The sequence below is a fragment of the Galleria mellonella genome, unplaced genomic scaffold (assembly GCF_026898425.1).
Source record: "Galleria mellonella isolate WM207_F2 unplaced genomic scaffold, CSIRO_AGI_GalMel_v1 utg63, whole genome shotgun sequence".
Taxonomy (NCBI): domain Eukaryota; kingdom Metazoa; phylum Arthropoda; class Insecta; order Lepidoptera; family Pyralidae; genus Galleria; species Galleria mellonella.
Window position 1 is genome coordinate 5521537 of NW_026442130.1, and position 15669 is coordinate 5537205.

Here is a 15669-nt window from a genome sequence, read left to right on the forward strand (position 1 = left end):
GAAGTAAGAAGTTAAACCATTTAACCCTCTTATTTGTAAAACATCTAATATATAGTAAGGTTTTACAAATATACCTGTTTCAGCTTATGCAGTGTTTGCTTTTTATTTTTTATATACAGATTGAAATTGAAATCGTTAGCATCCTATAAAGGGAGAGTTCTCTCGGCGGAACTGAATATTTTCACCAAGGAAACGTGGGAAAACGATATCATCTCGTATTTAACTAATTAGGAGATAAATTTTAAGAAATATTAAAGTAAAGTTTTATAGTATATATAAAATTAATAATTGTTATATTTTTTCTTTAGTCCTCAAAAATGGTAATATATAAGAGGTATATAGGTGTCACAATTCATTCATTCATATTAGCTTTTTATTGTCGACCGCTGAACATAAGTCTCTTCCATAAGGGGAGTTTTGGTACTAGTTACCATAGGTTTATGGTGATGTTTTAAAAGAGTGCTGTCCATCCTTTGACCTTTAAGTTTCCTCAGTTGCCTTTTATGACACCTACGGGAAAGAAGGTAGTGGTACATTCTATGCTGGAACCATACAGCAATCAAAATCACGGCAAAAGGTGTACCAATATATTCTGTAATATTTTTTTTACAACACAGAGGGCAAACGAGCATGCGGCTCACCTGATGGTGAATGACTACCGCCGCCCATGATCACCCACAACATCAACGGCATTGCAGGTGCGCTGCCGGCCTTTTAAAGAGGAAAATGCTCTTTTCTTGAAGGTTATGATGTCGTATCCGTTCGGAAATACTGCTGCTGGAAGTTGATTCCAAAGAGTGGTTGTGCGTGGGAGAAAGTGCTTTGAAAAACGTACGGTGGAAGACCGCCACTCGTCCTGATGGTTGGGATGAAATTTTAGTTTATGGCGGATATATATCCATAGTATTGTTCTAATCTATAGGCCTCAGTTGTTACTCTCTATCAGGTAGGCCATTAGCTCGTTTGCTATTTTAATTTATATGTATTACGTGCAGTGACAGTTTGATAGACAACGTTTAACTGCGGTTCAACGTCTCAAGATAGTCTTAGAATTTTCGAATTCATGTTTAGATCACTTAATAATTATTGTCACTTGTTATGTTCTTTGGAAAATGTGTAATAATGAAGCGTGTATAATGAAGGCAATATAGAAACTCTTGGTATCAGAGGGTGACACCCTCATACTAATAATAGTAGTATATGATTGCATATAAATATTACACTAGAAAATTATATCATGCCTAGATTTTATACAGAAATGCGTCATCTAATTTCATCGATGTCCATGGTTAAATACGTATACGGACGTTATCACGTTTTAAAATTGTTTCTTGACGTCATATCTTATCAGGTATGTACAATACATCATTGTATTAATAATGAAACGTATGCGTATTTTATTGAAAACTATAGCTGACCAGACAAACATTGTTTTGTTCAAATTCTATTTTTCCTTAAAAAATTATCAGACTAGTTCAAAAGTCAGTGCAGGAGTTCTCAAATGTAGGCATAGGTAATTTTGCCTATTATATAAAATATTAGGTAATTTTGTATATTATAGTCCTTTCAGGAATCTATATTTTTTTTTAATGGATGATAATGGAATGGTTACCCCGCCTGCGCTAACGGTATACGCTGGCAGATCACCAGTGATGGATGATAGGTGAGAATGAAAAGGCAGGTCAGTCAGCCTATCGTGATGAATGAACAGAGTATATTGCTAGCAACGAAATACATAAAATTTTGTAATTATATGAATTGGAAATTTTACGTCCATAACATATGTAATGGACCATTAATCTTAAATTAACTATTAAGACAGTTTATATCAAAGATATTTAGATGATAATTATTGACGCATAGTGACGCATGACGAAATAGTGATGCATTCTTATTACGATTATTTATTTATTTATTACTATTTTTAATTTTAAAATTTTATATTGCAAGATTTTGTTCTACAAAAAACTGAATTCGACTCTCTATCGAGTATATGTATATGTATATATATATATATATATATATATATATATATATATATATATATATATATATATATATTAGAAGAATTTCTGACGTATTATGTATGATTACTTCAGTATTAATATAATTATGTCACATATTTTTCACCACATTTGCCCTTCTCTGCCATACGCTCTCTGTTTTTATGGTAGAGAATGCCATATGGCATTAAGCTCGCCATTTGTTCAAAGTTTCAATTTTAAAAGTTCAAATTTATTGTGCAATAAAGAATAAATAAACAAATAAATAGACGTATATGATAAGTACCTGTGTCCAAGTGTGAAATTCGTCATGTTTAGAATATGACGAGTTCGGAATTAAACAATCTAAAAACACTGCGATTTCGGAACAAAATGTGTACATAATAACTGTCCATACACTATAAATAACTATCGCGTACTGTATGTAGGTCTTGCAAAACAAATAACAGATAACGGCTTTATGGCTTGGACAATGATTGAAAATTGTGAATTAAGTTCATTCACTAAGAATCAGATTACGATAAATAATATCCTTTGTTGATTATAACCTTAAGTACTTATTTTTTTTGATGGGTGAAAATGGTATGGTAACCCCGCCTGTGCTAACGGGATATGCTGGCGGAGCACCAGTGAAGGGATATATGATAGATGAGAATGAAAACAGGCCAGTTAACCTATCATGATCAGGAATTAACCATGATAGTTTCCAAGGGGAACCGCGAGGAGGTCGACTTGGTTAGGTATATTGCTAGCAATGGGATTCTCAGTCTCCATTACTAACAATCCCTTTCCCTTCACCTAAAAAAAATTAAGTACTTATTTCTACAGGTTTCACTTTTTTAATGATGAAGTGTAAAGTGCAGAAATATCTATTCACCATAGAGTTGAAGAGCCTGAGGTTATACTTTTTAGAGTTACGAAAGAAGGAAGTATGTGATAGTAACAACTACGGAAGGATGGGGGGATGAAAAGGATTGTTAGTAATGGAGTCCAACAGCCCCATTGCTAACAATATATACTCTATTTGGTCGACCTCCACGTGGTTTTCCCTAGAAACTATTGTAGTTAACTTATACGTTTACAAAAATGTTTGTGTATATGTATCGCTCTTAGCGATAAAGTGACAGTCACTCATTGTGATTATTTCTTGTAATTATTTATATTTATAATAAGTTTACTATTGTAATCTTTTGGGGAAACAATAAAGAGTATCTATCTATCTATGTATTTAATTATATATTCGTTTAATTATTTTGTTTTGATTATTATTAAGATTCTATCATGTACATGTGAACGTTTATTACTACTACCACTACCAATAAATTTTCTAATTATGATCTGAGTTTACTCGAAGAAATCTCTTTTGAAGATTAACTCTTCTTTGAAAATTGTAATTTGTTCTAATACTTAGAAGACAAAAAACGTTTGACAATATAATAATCTCCTTATATCATAGCCTAAGGTAAAACAATATTTAATGTGTGCGAGTGCAAAAACCCCTTATTTTGTGGTTTACGTCTAATCGCAGATTTCGACGTTGACAGTGAAATATTGATAGGACATAAGTACTTACGGCGACGTCCACTAATGGCTCATCTTCCGGCGTGAGAGCGAGCGAGGACCTTCGACCAGCACGAGCTCCCGGCGATCCGCCCGAACTGCCTGCCGACAATAACGGAAGGGATTTAACAATAAACATCATAAGTAATATGTGTACCTATAAAATATAGAGGCACATGAGATATTTTCAGGGCTTACACTAATCCATGCAAATGGTGAAATCGAAATGTGAGTGAATACTATGGAAATGTTTTAGATGCTCCTTAAAAAAGAGGCTAATTGAAAGTAACGTTATTTGAAATAATTGTTGGCAACATCAGCCAACATTTTTTTAATTATTAAATTGGGAACACTGGTAACACGGCGATTGATTTTTCCTGTCCTATTGTGTTATTGTATTTATTCATTGTATAAAATGCCGTCTAATATTTCGTTCAAATCTCTAATAAAAATAATAAATGCATTATCGACAAGATACACTCAAATGGAGGATATGTATGGTATTTTATAAAATTGGGGTATACTGAGGCTGACATATCCTTACAGGATAAAAGCCTCTAAATAAAAAAGATAAAAAAAAACCTAGAGGAATTTTATGCTACTAAATAAGTACCTAGAATTAAATTAAGATTCAAGGAAAAGAGTGAAGGAGTAATACAGGTAAAAGATAATATAATTCATCTAATGATGATGATGTCGTAAAAACGACCAAAATTCTTCTTGAAGGCATAATAATTAAGTACTTAGAACGCCATCTACCGGTTATCGGCAAGCGATAGTTTAGTCTCAGTGACTTGTGCGGTCGTGTTGTGCGTATGCGATGACCCTGACTTTTCAACGGAGAACGGACGCGTGCTATTGAGAGATTGAAAGTGATTAATTAAATAGTTTAGAATAAATTCTAGTGTGACGTAGTATTTTACAATGATTACTTTCATTAATCGAGGGTACAAACAAGATAGATTGTACGTACGTAACTGCTTATATCTATCCATGTTTATGTACCTATACAGAGTGAATAAAATTAAAAACTTATCCCAAGAAAGGTTGTATCGGAAAACGACAAAAAATTCTAGAAGTACCCCCATTCTGTCTTGAGATGTATTATGTTAATAGGAATGGGAGATTTAAAATTGTTTTCGATCCATTTTTCTTTTAGAAAACTCTTTAATTTCACCAAAAGATCATACCATTTACAGGTTGGTAATTATTTTTGGTACATTGTGTAGATATTTACAATTCCATTCATATTTGAATCTGCCATACCTACAATATGGCATATAGCTGCCAGTTCAGAACGGGAGGTACTTATAGAAGATTATGTCACTTTTTGATCCATGTTTCCTAGAGATAAATATTTAATTTCATTTATTCTGTAGAGATACCTAAATATAAGTACGTACATGCAATCTTAAATGCTTAGAAATTAAATAAATATCCAATTTTTATTTTATTTTAAAATATATTTACATAAGTAATAATATCATCATCATATTAGTCGTTAACTATTCCCTGCTGAAAAGTAGTAGTTGCCACGCTTGGCAGGTGGATTGGCAACTCAGTTAGCCTTTAGTAATCTTTTAAGAGGGACGCTGTTGCCCATTCCTAGACAATTAAGTTTCCTTAGTCGCCTCACCCACCCACGGAAATATATATATATATATATATATATATATATATATATATATATATATATATATATATATATATATATATATATATATATATATTTATTTACTCTTGTACCACGCAACGAATAATACAAAGACACTTATGGATTATTATTAAATAGACTATATTACATTGAGTATCTCTGTATACACAAAAATTTAGATAATAGAGAATAGCTGAACCTAGAAATAAGTTAGAATTTGTTGGTCAATAAAATTTATATACATAAACAAAATTTAATAAATCTTATATAATTTTTATGTAATAATAAAAGGTAAACAATCATAGGATCTGCTTAATGGTAAGCTCACGCGGCCCAAAAACGACTGCAAGATTAAAGCTATCACTCGAGCGTCGGTGACCCTTGGGAAATAAAGATCTTAAGTTACAGTACCCAATAATTTCACTGTCACATCGCAGCTTTCAAATCAAAATAAAAGACATAAAATCACAATGACTTGACAGTAAAAATAACTGAGTTTGAGGTATCCAAGCAGAAGACATTTTATTTTTAAATCACCCTCTTGTTGAGTGAAATAGTTAATATTTTAGGTTAATATGGACGTCGTATCGTTGTTTGTATAATTATTTTAAGCAATTTCAAAAAGGCGAAGGTTCTCAATTCCTCTGTATTTTTGTGTATATATTACACAATATTATTTTTAAAACTTACGTTCATTTTTTAGCGATGCCTATATATATGTATATTGTTTCGAGTTCATCTGGAAGGCTTCTTTGGGGAAATACAGTTCTTTACGTCTCAGTTTCACCTCTTCCCGATATACATACATACATATATAAAAGGAAACATATTCATTATAAAAGAACATATTCCTTTTTAATACATAAGCACACCTGCAATGCGTTTGGTGTCGTGGATTATTTTATTTGTTTGCCCCCTGTGTCATAAAAAAAACCATGCAGTCATATTGCAATTCCAAAGATTTGAAGATCCAAATTGATTTCTAGTGACTTTTCTAATTTCAAATGTAGGTAGTTTAGATATGGTATAGTCAAGGTCCGAGATCGTTATAATGTAATTTCTAAATAGATAAATCTATAGAAACCATCACCAGGTCTATTTGTTTGAAATTTAAAATCATGCATAATCTATAATAAATCAAAACCTTTTAAGAAAATTAATACTAGCACTTTTAGAATATTTTTATTATTATTTAATTTCTATTTTAGTATTTAACTTTGTTTTATTTATTTTATTTATCCAATGAAAAAAACATAATTTTTTTTAATTCATCCCATAAAGAAGGAAGTTCTCACCTTGATTTTTTTCACTATTTGCTCTAAAATAATTTTCTCTGAGCAAAAATTTAATATCATATGAATTCCATACACAAAAAGTGTTGCGATAAAGTTATAGGTTAAACATATATAAATTACAATAATTTATATATATTATAATCAGACAATTATTTACTATTTTTTTTATGTTGTTACTCACAATATTTTTTAGATTTTGGCGGTCATCTTTATACTTATTATAATAATCGTGATATAAAACTGTTAACTATATATATTTTAAATCCCTAGATGAAAACACAACATAATTTTTTAAACTCAGTAGCCTCGTGTAATTTTGAGATAAATAGATATACCATAGACTATCACCTGTCTCTAGATCCTCATCAGCACGATTTTGAAGCCATCGTTTCACCAATTCTATGCTGGTCTCCTCACCAGCCAACATTTTTTTTTATTCACATAATTTTATCACCAACACTGCAAATATCACTTTCCACTTTTTAATAAGTCAACACACTAACACATAGATCTGATAGTTTGGTATCATTCGATTGAACTGGATTCATTAGCTTTCACTACAAGCACTTAATTTGAAAAAAAAAATATTAATCATTATTTGTGGCGAACAAATACTGATCACATTAATTAGAATATTATAAAAGGCCGCAAATAATAACACAAAGCACAAAGTCCTTAAAAAAATAAGAACAAAACAAATTATTTTTCGCTTTAACCAAAGAAATGACAGTCCGATGCTGCGTTCAAATATCGAATTAATTAAATGACGATCGTTGAAAAGCGAATGTAAACAGCGAGTACTAGATGAATCCAATTTGTATTTGCAGTTGAGTGAATCACTTGAATTGGAAATATCAACTTTATGACAAGGAAGTTGAAGATATTTTTTGGTTGTACTATAGAAACGTTTCGATGCTTGCGAGGAGTTTGTAGTGCGCCAAGCGGTCGGTTAGGTAATGGCCATCAAGTCGAGACAGTTGATCGAAGAAGGGGGGTAAATGTAGGACGAGCGTAGTGTCTGGTCATACATTAACGAACTGGAAGGGATATGTTATAAGATTATATGAAAGCTTTAATCTGTGTGTAATATTATTTGAGGTTTATAAGATTAACAAATTCTTTCGTATTGCAATGTTTATGTTTTACTGATAGCTGATATCATAAAAATTAATGAGTTAAGTATCGTGTATATATACCTATATATAAGCACAACAGGAATTTTATATTACATTATATTTATACAGGAAATATTGAAGTAAATATTGTTGTAAATTATTTTCTTTTTCTATATTTAACTTGGTATAATAGTAATTAAACTTAGTATGCCTTTTTATTGTAATTAACAATTTTATTAAAGTTTTAAATTTGATTTTGTTTGTTATTGCGATTTTGCTAAATGTGCAAAGTAAGTTAAACCAATAGTTATTATATTAAAATGCCAAGTATAAATAAGTATAAAGTTTTAAATGCTTAAGATAATTATAAATCTATGATTTCTACATTCAAAATATAAAAGTAAATACTTAAATTTACTATCGGGACTTAAAATTAACAATAAAAATAATAACTTATACGTTGTATCAAATGTTTTATAATGACACGTCACAAGGAAGTTGTAAAGTGATAATTTTTAATTGTTTTTAAGTGATAAAATATTTTCGATAATTATTTACCTACATATCAATAATACGTTATCACTTTACTATGAAAGCCAGAAATAAAGTAATCAAATAAAAAAAAATACTATTTTTAAATAAGAAGAGTGTAATTAAGTACCTTTTTTATTATATTTTGACTACTTTTTGCGCAAGCAAAAAAAAAAAAACAAAAGTTCGTTCTCTTTCTACATACGAGTAGGTAAGCACTTCTAGATAGTGTATAAATATAAATCATATATTAGATTTTTAATTAAACCTTCTGGAATACAACAATGAAAATCGCATTTAATTTGGTTCAGTACTTGTTTTAATTCCGGAACATACATATACGAGACAGAAAAAATCTTTAATTAATACCCCTCATATAATTGTTTTTATATCTCTTATGCACAAACATATAGTATTTACAATTTTAATGGAAATAGGTCGTAAATATATTAATATACAAATTGTTTCATCATATCAGCCGTTTACTAGCTACTGCTGAACATAGGCCATTTTGATTTTTATCAATAGTTACCATACTTGGCAGGCGGGTAGGCAACTGCAGTTAGACTTTTGGCGATGTTTTAACAGCCAAAAGACCATTAAGTTCCTTCAATCGCCTCTTATGATATCCACAGGAAAAAAGTGTGGCCCATTCTATGCCGTGAACACAAGGCAAAAATATTAAATTGCTTATTATATACATACATACATGCATTTCTGTCACGCCTGTCTCCCATTAGGGTAGGCAGAAACAATGGAACGCCAAATGCTTCGATTGAAACGAACCTCTTTCGCTTCTTCCACATTCATCAATCTTTTCATACACGCTCGCCGGTTATGGGTACTTTTAATTTGGCCCTTCTTCAGCACGTCGCCTATTTGGTCGACATACGTCCGTCTAGGGCGGCCCCTACCGACATCTCCATCCATTCTTGCTCGATAAATTATTATATATCAAATAAAAATATGATAATGTTTGTTTAGCGTCTATTCTGTATCATTTTGATTTTATCTCAGTTCGATTGCATCCAAAACTAATCCCGATTTGTACTATGAAACGAATCGACATTATGGAATGACTGCTCTTGTAGAAATAAAGAAATGCAACTTTCGACAATCGTTATTGTAAAAAAAAATATGTTTTATTATGCAACATAGAATTTTTATACAAGTTAGATGCATTGATGGCTCGCCTAATGGAAAGTGGTAATCTTCGTCTATTTGATGATGCAATGGAAATCTTAGTATGCAGTAGACCATCGTTACATAATCAGTTAATCATATATCATCAAATTAGTCATTTCTGTCCACTGCCAAACATAGGCTTCCCCCATAAACTGCCATAAGGAACAGTCCCATATCACTTGCATCCAATAATAACATATTCGTTTGGTATGCATTAAATAGCATTTCCACGGAGAGATAGCTTGCTTCTACTCTCAAGAAAATCAATGCACGTCTTCTCATCATCTTGCTTTCATTCCATATTACCTGGGGTCAACGTATTATGTTTCTCTCTTCCTTCATTTTTATTGCGCATTGTCTACCTTTCAGTTTTCTTGGAAAAATAAATACAAAGGTTGTGCTTCCGTAGGAACGCACCTAATTAACTAAATCAGGGTATTATTAGTAACGGGATCTAACTGCCTTCTTGTTTACAATGTGTCCTGTCTGGGGAGGAAGAGATTGTTAGTAATGGGGATTAACTGTCCCCCTGCTAGCAATACACCTTATCAGGTCGACCTCCACGCGGTTCCCCTAGAAATCATCGTGAATTTCTGTCAAATTCATCACAATGGGCTAACTGATCTGTTTTCATCCTCACTTATCATCTCTTACTGGTACCCCGCCAGCGTATACCGATAGCGCAGGCGGGGTTACCATTTCATTTTCACTCATTAAAAATATGCCCTGTTTGGTTTACCTCCTCATCGTTTCTCCTGCAGACCATCGTTAATTCGTGGTGAATTTATTTTTACGATGGGTAACTAGACTTTCTTAGGGGGGAAACGGATTGTTAGTGGTGGGCATTAGTAACCCTATTACTAGCAATATACCCTATCAGGTCGACCTCCTTGCGGTTCCCTCTGGAAACCATTGTGGTTGATTCATTAGTGAATTTGTCATAATGAGCTAACTAATTTGCTCTATACTAATATCTTCACTTATCATCCGTCACTGGTTTCCCGTCAATATATATCGATAACGTGGGTGGGGTTACCGTTTCATTATTATCCATAAAAAATCAGACTTTATCCTCAATTCCTTACCCCACTGATACCCCATGTTTGGTAACCCAATTATCATTCGATTTTCATGTATTAAAACATCTATTTAATGAATCTTAAATAATTTCACTTGTGTTTGGTCAAAGTCTATAACTTTGATAAGTGATCTTGGGTTTGAAGGTTGGACTTGAGTAAGTAGTTAGTACATAGTAAACATCTTTATTATGGCGTGGAACATAAATAACATAAAGACATTGCGTATGTTAGTAGCTAGTTAAGCATCTTATTAAAAGGATACTTAATCCTTATAATGAGCTTGTTTATTGTTTTTTATTGTATTAATATATAAGGCAACAATAAATTAATAGTACATTATCTCAATTTATACATCGCATCGGTCGTGAGTTCGAATCTAGTGGGCATTACAAACCCGATGAAAAATACCGGCTACAAATTAATCTAACTGATCATGGTAGATTCGCTCTCAGTCACATTGGCTTCTAATATACAGTTCTAAACAAGTTGTGAACGAATCTATCGATAGAATCGCTTCGGTCAGTGCTCGCGTGAGAAAAAACTAGATAACGTATGTCGCTATCTCATTCTATCTTATGAACTAGCTAGCGATAACGATTCTATCAATAGATTCATTAATACTTTGTCTATAGGGTATTCTTTACGAAATGTGAGCATGTCGAGTGTTATGTTCACCATGAAAATGGCAGCAATTGACAAACACGACGACTACCCCATTAAGGATTATAATCGTAAGCATATCTATTTATTTATTTCTATCATTCTGCACTAATGTTATAAAAAGGAAAGAATCACTTTTCATCACTAAATTAAAACAACTACTAATTGAAAATACATTACAAGAGTTTTTCAGTTGTAAAGACAAAACGAAGAGCGAATTTTAATTGAAAGCAAAATTGTACTTAATATAATTTCTAGTTTTATGTAGTTTTTGTTATGAAATTTTAATTTATATTTTACAAAGTCTATTTTTATAATCACTATATATTTTATCATGTAATTTACGAGTACTATATAAATTAAGTATGCTTAATGAGTACATATGTAATTTGCAATACCCTTACAGGGTTCATGTACGTTCATGTATCTTTAAAACTACGCAACGGATTTTAATGTGTTTTTTTTAAATAGATAGAGTGATTCAAGAGGAAGATTTATATATATAATACATGTATAATACATTAGAGAAATACTGATAATTTTAAAGGTTTCTAATGGGTCGGGAGCGCTATTCAGTATCAGCATTGCACCCGTGCGAAGCCGGGGCGTGTCGCTAGTATTTTATAAAGCAATCGCTTCGTGTAAGTGTTAGCTCTATTAAAGCTTGTTACGCGGTATTGAGGTGCATTGTTGCAATTCTATTCGTACATTTTGTTCGCTCAATGGAGCGAAATGGACATAATTGCGAACTTCATGCAAATACTAGAGAAACGGCGTAAGCTTGTATTAATTTTAGTGCAGCTAATTTTTAATTACGTGTAACTTAATAATAGGATTTATTCTTTCATTAATTTACTAGCAAATGCTAGTAATTTTGTATGATTCTGATGAATTAAATAGATTTAATAAACAACGAAATTTTTAAGAAGATAGTCACTTTTAGTAAATATTTGTTTTTATTGTGAATGTTAATTTTGTGTTTTGTCTTATCTGTTTAAATAACAATATTAATAATAGATATTTAATTTAATCATATGATAAGTATTTAATTTTGAAATACCTATATTATGTACAAAATGGGTTATAATTATTTAATATTTTTGCATACCAGTATTATGGTAAAACATGTAGCACGAAATATACACTATTGATCTAATGTAACCATGTTTAATGCAAATAATGAATCTGAGTCTAAATGTTTCTTATCATTGTGATTAAATAGATATTTATACAATATAAATGCATGTAATTATTGCAAGCACAAAAATATTTATATTATACAATAAAAAAAAGTTGATAATAAACAATTCATATCGAAAAAAGAAACCTAATCTAGGTAATTTAAATTTAAATCATTACTTGCAACAGTGAAAACTAGCTCACTATATTTGAATAAAAAAAATTATGTGTCAGTCTATAAACAATTGGTCATATTTTGCCGCTTTTTTATTATATACATATACGAGTATGTATATATTATGATTTATTTAAAATAGGTCCAAGGTACCTAAATAGGCAAAAGAACCAAAGTAATCGACATAGGCCGAAAGATAAGCAAGCTTATCATATATATAGCATAACAAGGTTATCATATATATAAGCAAGAACCTGGATGAAAGGTTCATGGGTGGCGACCTCGTATGGGCAAACGCAGTGTAGGACGACCCCCCACTAGATGGAGTGACGACCTCAAATGCATTGCAGGGAGTCAGTGGAAGCAGATGCTCAGGACTGTTTTTTATGGCAATCTATGGCTAATATCCAGCAGTGGACGGCTGAAATGAATATGATGAATTTGGTACCTATTTACTTGCTATATTCACAATATTTTTCTCCTGTGTGTATATGTGCTTTGGCATATATCGTCATAGTCGTAGAATACTGACGGATATATATATGTAATCTTTGTCAGATCCGTCAGTATTCTACGACTATGACGATATAATATATATTTAGATATATTACAATAAAATAATTAAAAAAGATGCTACAAGCGCGCCGAAAATAAGACCTGGAAATGTCACTAATTAACACCACTATAATATTTGCATGTAATTCTGTGCAAATAACAAGCGTTTCGTCATATCATTTAATCGCTTCATCTCTTGTTATCTGTTTCTGTGGTGAAATGAGTGTGCACTGTTGTTGTGTTCGAAATATAACCAGAGGGAGACTTTGTACAAAAGTCGTTTTCTTGGGCACCTCTGTCCCATTCGTGTTTCTATCATGAAGCAGTTGTATATGCATGGCTGTATTTCGGTTTAAAGGGTTTTTTAATGGGTGAAAATAGAATGGTAAACCTGCTCGCGCTATTGGTATACACCGACGAGGTACCGGTGGAAGATGATGGGTGAGAATGAATGCAGGTCAGTTGGCCCATCATGATGTATTCGACAAGAATCAAACATGATGGTTTCCAGGGGGAACCGCGTGGAGGTCGACCTGAAAGGGTATATTGCTAGTAATGGGGCTATTAGACACCATTACTGGCAATCCCTTTCGGGGGGAAAGGAAAATTAAAGGGTGGGGTATGGCAGTAAAATTACAGGGTATAGAGGACTAACACCTGTGTCCTCAGGAATGGTAACGCATGGAGGGTATGGTGGGCGAAAGAGTATACTCTGTTATGTCTATGGTACTGCTCATGTCTATAGGCGACGGTTTTTTTTTAGAGATGAAAATGGATAGGTAACCCCGCCTGCGCTAATGGGATACGCTGGCGGTGCACCAGTGAAGGATCATCGATGAGGATGAAAACAGGCCAGTTAGCCCATCATGATGAATTTATCAGGAATGAATCCTGATAGTTTCCGGGGGGAACCGCGAGGAAGTCGACCTGGTTGGGTATATTGCTAGCAATGGGATTCTTCGTCTCCATTACTAACAATCCCTTTTCCCCCCTATAGGCGACGGTTACCACTTTCCATCAGGTGGACCGTCAGCTTTGTTTGCCATTCTAAGTTGCATAAAAAAATATTCTTTTTCAGTTGTTTTCCTAGCGTATAACGTAACATCTTTAAAAAATAATTGAGTCGAGATCATTAATTCATTATCATCCTTTCCGCCACAGAGTAGAGGTTGGTATAACATTTCGGAGTAACCCTAAGTAAATAATCAAGTAGCCACAGGTAGGTACATACATTAATTTGCTGTTAGCTAAGCAACACTGCGTTTCATTTGGTACGATTAGTATTCAGCTATTGTTTGTGTTGTGGCGTAAGTATATCACTGACACATACTGCTGTTGTCAGAGGAAAGACAATTAATGCCAGCAATTTGACAAGCCTATGTGCTGAGGTTGTGAAATCGTTTAACCACCAATACCTCCAAACCGACATTTAGATAATGTATGCTTGTGTTCTAAAAAAAAACCTACTTCAATTGTGACAAAACCAGTTATTTTAATTTAGAAATTAAATTACTGAAGCGATTTCGATAAAATGTCTATAGGATTAATCTGTTTGTAAGTATATCCTAACAGATATAAAAAGAATTACTCCCAAATCAGATTACAACTGATTCTAATTTACTAAACGTCTCCTTTTCAACTGACTTCAAAAAAGAAGGAGGTTCACAATTTGGTCGTATTTTTTTATTTATATTACTTCATAACTCCGCCATTTAAAAACTGATTTGTAAAATTCCTTTTTCATCTGAAACAATATGTCTTCAGATTGGTCTTTACGAAGTAATATCAAAATCGGTCGAGTAGTTTAATTTTTAAATAAAAAAATAACTGATTTTTAATGGAACACTGTCTTAATTAATGTAATATAAAGGAATAATTATTACTCCAATATGTTAAGCATTTATCAGAAGTTATTGTATTTTAAATTTTATTGTATTTTAAATAAATTAAAAATTAGGATGATTTCTGTGTCCTTAAACTGTGTCTATCCTAGTAAGGAGATATTGATACCTATTTTGGCGCCGAAATATTAAGTAGGACATATCCCCTATAATCCTTAACACATACATAAAGAAATTTACCATAACTCTTACTAATATTATAAATGTAAAGGTGAATTTGTTTGTTTGTTCTCTTACAATACCTTAATAGCTTAACCAATCTTTATTAAATTTGGTAAACACTTACTATATGGGATGGAGTAGGATATAGGTTACATATTCCGGTCAGTAAACATATACCGGTCATACGGATGAAGTAACGGGTAAAAGTTAGTAAACAATAAGTATAGAAACGTCGGGATTATCTATCACTAGCTTTTACCCACGACTTCGTATGATTAGGATACATTTTACCAGAGGGAGACTTTGTACAAAAGTCAATTGCTTGGGTACCTCTGTCCCATTCGTGTTTCTACCGTGAAGCAGTTGTGTTTGCATGGCTGTGTTTCGGTTTGAAGGGTGGGATATGGCGTGAATTTACAGGGTACAGAAGAATAACACCTGAGACCTCAGGAATGACAACACTTGGGGGGTATCATGGGCGAAACAGTATACTCTGTTATGTCCATGGTACTGCTCATGTCTATAGGCGACGGTTACCATTTTCCATCAGGTGGGCCGTCAGCTTGTTTGCCATTTTAAGTTGTATAAAAAAAACCATTAACTGACAGCAATAAA

General features: G+C 32.4%; 1 protein-coding gene across 4 annotated transcripts in view; it reads right to left on the reverse strand.

Moving 5' to 3' along the window:
* Positions 1–15669, reverse strand: part of LOC113521626 (high affinity cAMP-specific and IBMX-insensitive 3',5'-cyclic phosphodiesterase 8) — a 248054-nt gene that overhangs the window by 107979 nt on the left and 124406 nt on the right. For 2 of the 4 annotated variants that reach the window (XM_026907212.3, XM_026907215.3), the window contains one exon: positions 3577–3665. In XM_026907212.3, the coding sequence (XP_026763013.2) occupies positions 3577–3665 (89 nt within the window). Of the gene's footprint in view, positions 1–2289; positions 2442–3576; positions 3666–6860; positions 7265–15669 lie in introns of those variants that run through there. The other 2 variants (XM_026907214.3, XM_026907217.3) reach the window with 2 other exon arrangements.